The 9,591-nt window shown below is 45.3% G+C and overlaps 1 protein-coding gene across 3 annotated transcripts in view; it reads left to right on the top strand.

The window, feature by feature from the left end:
* The window catches only part of LOC108251186 (gamma-aminobutyric acid receptor subunit gamma-3-like), a 197,343-nt gene that overhangs the window by 169,105 nt on the left and 18,647 nt on the right, over nucleotides 1-9,591 (top strand). For all 3 annotated transcript variants that reach the window (XM_037973863.1, XM_037973862.1, XM_037973864.1), the window contains one exon: nucleotides 3,626-3,778. In XM_037973863.1, the coding sequence (XP_037829791.1) occupies nucleotides 3,626-3,778 (153 nt within the window). The remainder of the gene's footprint in view (nucleotides 1-3,625; nucleotides 3,779-9,591) is intronic.

The following is a 9,591-nucleotide window of genomic DNA, read 5'->3' as shown; positions in this document are numbered from 1 at the left end:
GGTATACTAATGTGCCACAAACAGGAAGTTAATATCACCAACCGTTCCCATTTTATTCAGGCGTATCCATAAAAATGGCCGACCCTGTATTCATTCTAACAGAAAAGGACGCGGTGTTTGTTTTCATATCTGCGGGTGACTTGGTTTTATATGGCTGATGTGTTTAGTGATAACCAAGCATTCCCATTGGTTATCGCCAGCCGTGTCTGAACGGCGGTGCACGGATTTTATTGTCACCGGCGAGGGTGATTCTGAGGTGGAAGTCGGTCGTATTTCTCCCACAACATTTAACGCCCACCCACTGATTCGTTCCCTCCGTTGGCTTTCGGTTTAATTAGCTTTTTAGCTCCAGTGACTCTGCAGCAAAAGAAGACTGATGTTTACCAACGACAACAAGAAAACCTGCCTCACCTGCTCCTTAGTGCTCAACGTTAGCCAATCCATAATATTCATTTTAACCGGTGAGCTCGCAGGAAAAACTCATTTTTATTCCAACTGTTGTGAATTCCAGTAAATTACAGGACTTTGGACCAAACGAATCCCCTTTCTTGACCCTATTACCATTTTTAAAAGGCTCGGGTCAGCAAACTATGGCTCCAGGGCCACCGGCGGCTTTGAATAATAATTATCTTTATAATGGGAAAGGTTAGTTTAAGCAGTTTTCCCGTGAAGAGGTAACCCCAACTCTAATAATCCGTTAGCTGCTTCATTAATCCAATTTATGGCCACATGATGTATTCTTTCTCTGAAACCCACCAGAAAATAAACTTTTTTTTTTTTAAATACTTTTAGACAAGAATCTGTGGGGGGAGATTAAAAACCTGCAGTTTAATTTGTTGTCCACGACAGATTATTAGAATTTGAAACGTTAAAATAAACTGCAAGATTTTTTTTTTTCAGATTTAGATCAAAACTTAATGAAAGTTTCTGCTTTTATTAGAGATTTGTCGAGCCAATTTTTGTTTGTGCTCATTTGTTTTAATGTAAGCATGTTTTATTATCTAAAAAATGGAATATTTATTAATTTTCCAAACAATATAAAAAAAAAGACGCGTCTTAGTTCACTACAGGGTCGGCCATTTCTATGGATACACCTTAATAAAATGGGAACGGTTGGTGATATTAACTTCCTGTGTGTGGCACATTAGTATATGGGAGGGGGGGAAACTTATCAAAATGAGTGGTAACCATGGCGGCCATTTTGGATCCAACTTTTGTTTTTTCAATGGGAAGAGGGTCATGTGACACATCGAACTTCTTGGGAATCTCACAAGAAAAACAACGGTGTGCTCGGTTTTAACGTAATTTTATTCTTTCACGAGTTATTTACAAGTTTCTCGCCGCTTATAAAATGTGATCAAAGTGTTGGATTGTCAATGCAACCCTCTTCTCCCACTTCCCCTTCTTGGAAAGTGGATTGGTCGTCGTGGGCAAGTTGAATGCCCCCCCCCAAGGTCTCCCGATCTGACCCCCTAGGACTTTTATCTTTGGGGTCATCTGAAGGCAATTGTCTCTGCTGTGAAGATACGAGACGTGCAGCACCTGAAACTACGGATACTGGAAGCCTGTGCTCGCATTTCTCCTGCAGTGTTGCTATCAGTGTGTGAAGACTGGGAGAAGAGGGTTGCATTGACAATCCAACACTCTGAACACATTTTATAAGCGGCGAGAAACTTGTAAATAACTCATGAAAGAATAAAGTTAGGTTAAAACCGAGCACGCCGTTGTTTTTCTTGTGAGATTCCCAAGAAGTTTGATGTGTCACATGACCCTCTTCCCATTTAAAACACAAAAGTTGGATCCAAAATGGCCGCCATGGTCACCACCCATCTTGATAAGTTTCCACCCCTCCCATATACTAATGTGCCACACACAGGAAGTTAATATCACCAACCGTTCCCGTTTTATTCCGGTGTATCCATAGAAATGGCCGACCCTGTAGTTCAGTTTTCTTGTAAATAGTGAACTTAAGCAACGTTCTGGATCCCAAATGTTATCACTGGAAGACTTGCCAACAGCAACCCAGAGTTGTTCCAAATTATTCAAACAAAACAAAAAAAAAGCCTTCTTACTGCGAGGCTTTATTTTCACAAATTATACCAACAAAGCTGCAGCAAACCTTCCAACTTAGTAGAAGAAGAATGAACTCGCGGCGCTAACAGTCGGGATAACAAACCTTTCAGCTGCCGCGTCCCGAGCTCATTACCGTAACGGCTTCTCCGAGCGGCGGCGGCGAGGAAGTGTGCAAACAGAAAGGGGAGGAGGGGGGGCCGCCGCCGCTGTCCAAACAGAGCGTTAACCGAGGAACGCGGGGATCGCCGCCCTGCAGCTACAATCAGCCGTCTGCAAACGGAGGCGCCTTTTCCGCTGACGCCGTTGATCTCAGCAGATGGGAGCAGGACGTTTACAGCAACAAACTGTCAAATTAACCCCCCCCCCAGCTGATCTGAGCTGCTGGATACAGTTTTATTTTATTCTGCGACTCCAGTTAAAAGCTGTTGATGCATCCGAGCCACAACTGGAACGTAAAATAGATTATTTTATGTCGGGTCTTTGTTAGCAAGCTAAAGAGAGTCCATTTTATTGTTTGTTCTTGGTCGTTTTGTTTATTTTGTGTTCCAGTTCTGGAGTTAATTGTTCTTTTGAAATCAAAGTTTATTCATCTTTAAGAGGATGTGCTTATCATTATATTAGTTTAAAATGGCCTCCAGACGATATTATCGTTTATCGCCATAATTTATGTTTTCACACGTGTCAAACTCGAGGCCCTGGGGCCAGATCCGGCCCTCTGTAACGTTTCATCCGGCCCTCCAGTCTGGTTCAGATCGAGTCTCTGATTATTATTTTGCTTAAAAAAACTGAAGTTTTCTCCTGACAGTGAGTTGCTAACGAGCTACAAGACGACGCGCCTCGGCTGGCTGCCTGGCACGATAGGCCACGCCCCCCCCCGGCGCTAAGAGAAAGGGAGGGGTCAGTGACGAGCCCCGGAGCCTTTTTGTCCTCCAGTGTCTTCCGTAGAAAGAGACAGAGACACGAAGGAACGATGACTTACCGACCTCGTTTTAATTTATCGTTTATCCCGACAGGCCTAGAGAGTTTGTGCAATGACTCGTGAGATATTTCGCTAACACACCTTGACAGGCCACGAGTCAAAGCGGAGCGGCTGTTTTCACCAAACAGATTAGATAATCTCCAGATATCAACTTACATTAAAAAAACAAGTTTTTATGCTGTGTTTGCACCGTATTTGTTACAAAAACTTGAAAAAAAAGTTGATTAAAAAAATAGCCTAATGGATGTTAGGACTGTTTGTCATTATGTCTTTATTTAATAGAGTTATTATCATTTTTGGATGTTTAAACAGCCAACAGATGGGGTCACACACCTTTGTCACCGTTATTTTATGGGAGTATTTCATCAACCTCTTTGTCTTCTATAGCTGGGGCTTATAAAGATGATGCAAGAAGTCCTCCTCGCTGCTGCCAATTAGTGCCTTAACGTGGCAGCGAGGATCGAGTCGGCCTCCTTCCTGTCCTTTTGCTCCCCACTAATCTGATTCGGCGTCTCCCTGCCACGTCATTTAACAGAAATGGCGGTTTGAGCGCTGTCCCCTCTCTCTCCGCAGGCGACTACGTGTTGATGACGGTTTACTTCGACCTCAGCAGGAGGATGGGCTACTTCACCATCCAGACCTACATCCCCTGCATTCTCACCGTGGTCCTTTCCTGGGTCTCGTTTTGGATCAAGAGCGACGCCACGCCGGCCCGGACGGCCCTAGGTACGTGGACCGATGATGGTCAGAAGAGCAATAATTACTGCGGCTACGTTCGCAACCGCAGGCGAGAGTCTGAGCGGTCCCATCAGCGATGTTACTGCCACAAAAGACCTTTTGTTCAGTTTGTGCTTCGTTCTCGTCGGTTCAGGTTTGAAGCATTAAGGCCTGCTGGTTGAGGTGGCGAGGTTCTTTTGACAATTTGAGGTCGGATGTAGATCTGTAGTTGCCTCTAGGGCAGGGGTATCCAATCCTGGTCCTCAGGGCCACCATCCTGCAGGTTTTCCTTATTTCTCTGCTCCAACACGCCTGATTCAGGGGTTAAATCACCCATTGATTTAAAACAGGTGTGTTGGAGCAGAGGAACAAGTAAAACCTGCAGGATGGTGGCCCTCGAGGACCAGGATTGGAGACCCCTGCTCCAGAGTAAATTGTACCATCTTAACATTGACAAAAAGGACAACTCTGAATGTTTTAACGTGTTTTATTGTAAAAAAAAAGGCAGTTTGGGGTCAAGCAGCAGTAGATTCTCAGTCATCCAGGGTGTGTTAATCCAAAACAAGAAAACAAATGGACTTCTGTAGTTGTGGACATTTTGTTTCACATCTGAGAAGCTTTGTCGTTTAAGTTTTCGGGTTTTCTGCTCCTGATGGTTTAATGACCCTCCTCTCCAGCAGGAGGTTGGCGCCCGGTCCCAGTCCTCGCACTTCCACCCTCGTGTCCTTCAAATGTGCGTTTACGCTGAAGGGTTCGAGCGTGGTCCTTTCCTGTGGGTAAATACTTAGCCCAAGGTCGGATGTAGTACATAGAGGGGGCGGGGCTAACGAGCACTCCGGGGGAATTGGGACACACTACGCGCTCAAACGCGCATACGAAGTGCGAGGATTGGGACCGGTCCTTGAAACGTCTCCAGGAGTCCAGTCGTTCAGGATTTGCACCCCCTCCCCATCAGTGTTGCTCGTTTCCTTAATCACACTTTGTTTTATTGCATGAAGCCCGTTTTAAATTATTTCCCCTTTTACTGCATGCCCACCGTTAGCTCCCGACGACGGTTTGGAATAAAACTGGAGGTAAGTTTACGATAACCGCAACTTTAACCAAATAAAGCGATTCGCCACCGTTTCTGCGGTCTAGTCTCTTCTTTGTGGGTTTGTGTAGCGTGGAATACAAAATAACCCCGAATAACTCAGGAAGAAGACACGTGACGTCACTTCCTGTTAACATCAGAATGCCGGGAGCGTGCAGGAGCAGCGACCGAAGCCAAAATGTGCGCTAATGCTTCACATTTGCCCACAAAGATTTCAGCAAACCAGTTTCCTCCCCAGCTGCAGCTGTTTTGCACGTCCTGCAGTGTAATCATGGAACATAAACGCATCGACAAACACTTTGTGTCTGCAAAACATGTGAGGAGAGCTGCAGACCAGGGACAATCCAGAAATGCTCATGAATGTTAGTTTAGAAGCTATCAAAGTTCTCAAATAAAGCACCTTTTGAGAATGTCAATGTTTGTTGGGAATTATCTTACAAAACTAGGAAGGATTTTTGGTTTAGATATTAAAAGTTATGGTTGTTTATTGATTTTAGTAAAAAGAAAAATTGCAACTTTTAGGAAAATGCCCCGCGAAATCCTGGAGGGATTGATAATGTAGATTTAATACGACTTTACTCAGAATGATGAAGAATCCTGGGAATGCAAACAGTTATTTGGGATAAATACAGTCTTAAAGTTGCACTTCGCTCAAAGAACAGCTGAGGCTGATGGGAACGCCGTTAAGCTCAGCAGCTCATAAATTATTTTTGGTGTCATGAGTCGGACCGCAGCTGCCACCTTGATTAGGATTAACAAAACCAGCCTCACCCCAATCCAATTCAACTAACGGTGCCCGACCCGCTCTCTGAAGGAACGGTTCACCGTCTCCAAACGACTCAAATTTCCTGCAGAATAACCGTGTAAAGGGTTTATAAAACGGCAGAAGTCTCGTCTACTCGTCTGAATGTTGTCTTTTAACCTCCTGAGACGAGGACGACGAGCGCTGAACATCAGGTCGGGTCTCAGGAAGAAGTTAATCTGTGCCCATGCCAACAGCACCCACTAAATACTCTTTAGAAAACTTGGTATCAGGATAAAGGAAGACAGATGTAGGCCATATCAGCGTTACTGAACTTCTGGTTTTTGAGTCCACAGGTGGGGTTAGATTATCTTACGATGTAAAAACACAACAGAAAGAAAATGAGCCGCCTGATTAGGACACACTAGATGCAAGCCGTTTCCACCTGGAAGAGGAAGTAAAAAGAAAAAAAACAGACCGGTTGCTACTAACAGGCAGGGTTAAAGTTTCCACATAAATCGGTCCTTGAAAGCCAAAGCTTGCGTGCTGTGGTTTGCACTTTGGACCCATATGGGGTATTAGGACATCCTTGGGTCTCAGGAAAACATCCTCAGACGCCGTTTCATAGGAAAAACCCCAATCAGGTATCAGACTAAAAAGTCTCGGGGAAAAATGTCGTCGATGACGCCCTTTGCGAAACAATTCAGCCGGGACCTGACAGCAGCGTCACCTGCAGCTCTCTTAGGCCGTTCAGTCAGAAGTCCAACTGGGTTTCTCCATGAAATGAGATGCTTTTGTCTGAAGACGTTCTCCTGAGACCTGAGGACGTCCTAAAACGTACGCCGTAGCGTAGTACTTCGGCATGTTGTGCCTTTTTTTAAGGTCAAAGAATCCGTGTTCTGAGTAGTGTAGACTGAGGTTGGGCCAAATAGCTACATTAGCTACAAAAGGGAAATGGCGCTTTATCTAGTCCAAGGACCACAAAGCACTTGACGCTACATCGTACATGCCAACATTTGGGAATGTCAATGTGGGACAACATCAGCTGATCGTGTCTTTAAAACATCACTCCCAGAAATCCACACAAACATCACAGATTCAACAGGATTTTCCTGAATTCTGATCAATTAATTTGAATTAAACACATATCATAGTTGCTCTCCAGTTTGGATCTTTCTCTCCGTCCTCTCAGCTGTTAGATTGTAAATACTGATCAGTAAACAGCTGGAACTTGTTGTTTATTAGCTAACCTGAACATTTCCAGGCCTCCATCTTGATGCTCAGACACAACTTCCTGCTGTCTTTCAACCACTTTAAAAAGCTTTCATCTTTATCTTTCTGCCTCTCCATCTTTAGCTTTCTGTCATCAGATGAGCGGGTCTCCCTCTCTGCTGGGAGATTAACGGCTGTCAGTGCTCGGGGGAAGTGGGCGGGGCTTACGGCACGCTGCAGAATGAGCGCTTTCTCACATTTAGCCGCCAAAGTCACGAGATTTGTCTCTAGTCGCTTTAAAAAAAATGCTAGAGGGATCTGAAAAGTCGCTAAATGTAGCGTTAAAGTGACAAAAAGGCCGTGTGCGTGAGAAATACAAAGTGTGCCGCACAGGGTGATGCGGGACAAGGGACATATGCTACATTCACCCATTCATACACTGATGGTGGTAAGCTATAATCGTAGCCACAGCTGACATCACACCGGCGCCACCGACCCCATTTCTTTAAAGTCTCGCGACATATGAGGAAAGTCTCACTGCGTCCGAGTTGGACCCAGACAGACTTAACTCCAGCCACCTTCACACATCAACTCCCAGCTCGTATCGCACCGGGTCATCCGGGAACGTCTCCGCAGTAATCAAAATAAAGGTTTATTGGACTCCTGTCCGTCAATGTCTGTTATCAAACCAGGAGACAAACGTCACAGTTGGAGAATCGGGCCGGATCGAGCTCGACAATAAGCGAGCGTTATTACTCAGGCATTACGGAGCGTCTCCCTCTCGTGCCGTTAATGAAAGCCGATCCTAATAACAGATTGCGTTCGGCTGGCGTTGCCTTTTTTTCTGCTCTCAGCCTGATAAAGGTCGACACGATGACAGCTGAGCATCAAAACAAGCGTGGGCCAGAGCAGATCGAGAGACGCGAGCAGATTGCAACGCGCGATCGCAGAATTCCCAGCAATGTGCCGAAATGCGCCGCCGCCACAGCTGATGGTCGACGCGAGTCTTCTCAGTCGGTCCGAACCCGTCTGCAGTACAGCACGTGGGTGGTGTGATACATAACCACAGGCAGGGAAAAGGCTTATGATATTCCTCTCGCAACAGGTGGTGCTGAGGAAAGAGCAACCCTCGTCCCGATAACCGTCTTCAGTTCAGCAACAGAGACTATTTTTTAGCTTTCCTTTTCTCCACCGCTGGTCTGAGGACTGAAACGGGAGAGGACGGGCGACAAAGCAACGGGGAGAAATGTCCGAAATAAGGACGGCATGTCGAGCTAGGTTCAAGTCCAAGAAGTGACACTCATAAACCCTCCACCCCCCCGACAGGCTGCTATAACACGTTCCAGGTGGCAGATGTTCGGGTAGAAAGAGAGCCAAGCTCCGTTTCGTTCCTATTAGAGCTGAATGTTCGACGGCGATACGGGCGTCGGTGAAACAGAAACCCCTCCCCCCATCCAAGGCAGATGCTGAAGGCTTTAAAGGTGGGGTACATTCCAAAAAAGGGTAAAAAAAACCAACAACTGGACTTCTATTCTGTAGCTGAAGACGTTTCGCTTCTCATCCGAGGAGTTGAGCTTTTAAAGCTGAGATGTGACGTAAACTGGACTACATGCAGATTGTTCTCGCTCTCCTAGCAATAGAGGGTCATTAGGGTTCTAGGGTCCACCCCAAGGACAAAACACCCAAACTGAGCGGAGTGGTGTCTGCAGTTCAGACCTCTATATTGGAGAGACACCTCTCCTGGACAGGACTCAGCTGTCCACCTACACCTCAAGGATATAAGGGACACTCCTTTGGACCGAGAAGACAGATTGTTCGAGAGGGGGGTAAAGGAAGCCATTTATGTCAAAAGGGAGAAACCAACATTAAACGGAGGAGGTCTCAGATTCCAGCTTTAGGCTTGATCCCCAGTCAGTTTCACTCCAATCAACAGAGTGGCCCATTAGTGAGTCAGACAAATAAGGACCCTAATGACCCTCTATTGTCAGGAGAGTGAGAACAATCTGCATGTAGTCCAGTTTACATCACATTTCAGCTTTAAAAGCTCAACTCCACACTCTCTATTTCTGAATTGAGAAAGCTCCTTGGATGAGAAGCGAAACGTCTTCAACTACAGAATAGAAGTCCAGTTGTTTTTGTTTTTTAACCTTTTTTTAAACGCTTCAATCCAAAAAGGCGATGACACCTCCGGAGTTTTTATTGTCACGATGTTTGCCTTTGGGATTTTTGGTCAAGGACATCAAAAATGAGAAATGCTGCCCTTAAAAAAAAAAAAAAAATCAATTAAAATACTCTGGCCGTCCTTGATATCTATTTAACAGATTTGGAAATGGAACCAAAGGGTCAGGATGATCAGCGGTTTGGTTCTGGTGACCCAGAATCAGAATGACTACCGCCGCTGTTTCCTACAGGAAACAGGAGAAATCCAAACACTACGACGTTATTCGCTCAGAGAGAACCCGAGTGCAGGACTGTCCAAACCGCGGGAAAATTTCAGGCGAGGCAGACGGTGAATTAAAAGATGATGATAAAGACTGAGACAACACTTGTCAAGCAGACCCTCCAGGATTTCGCGATGTTGCGATCGCAACTATTAACGCAAAATCAAGCGAACCCCACGAAATCACAACTTTTTTTTTTTTTTTTTGCAACTTTGCCCAATATTTATTGTTTCTGAAGTGATTCGCCACCGTTTCTGCGGTCTAGTCTCTTCTTTGTGGGTTTGTGTGGCGTGGAATACAAAATAACCCCAAATAACTCAGGAAGAAGACACGTGAC

Source organism: Kryptolebias marmoratus, linkage group LG23 (genome assembly GCF_001649575.2).
Source record: "Kryptolebias marmoratus isolate JLee-2015 linkage group LG23, ASM164957v2, whole genome shotgun sequence".
NCBI lineage: Eukaryota > Metazoa > Chordata > Actinopteri > Cyprinodontiformes > Rivulidae > Kryptolebias > Kryptolebias marmoratus.
The sequence above is the reverse complement of the archived record's forward strand: the minus strand, read 5'-3'. Positions and strand labels throughout refer to the sequence as shown.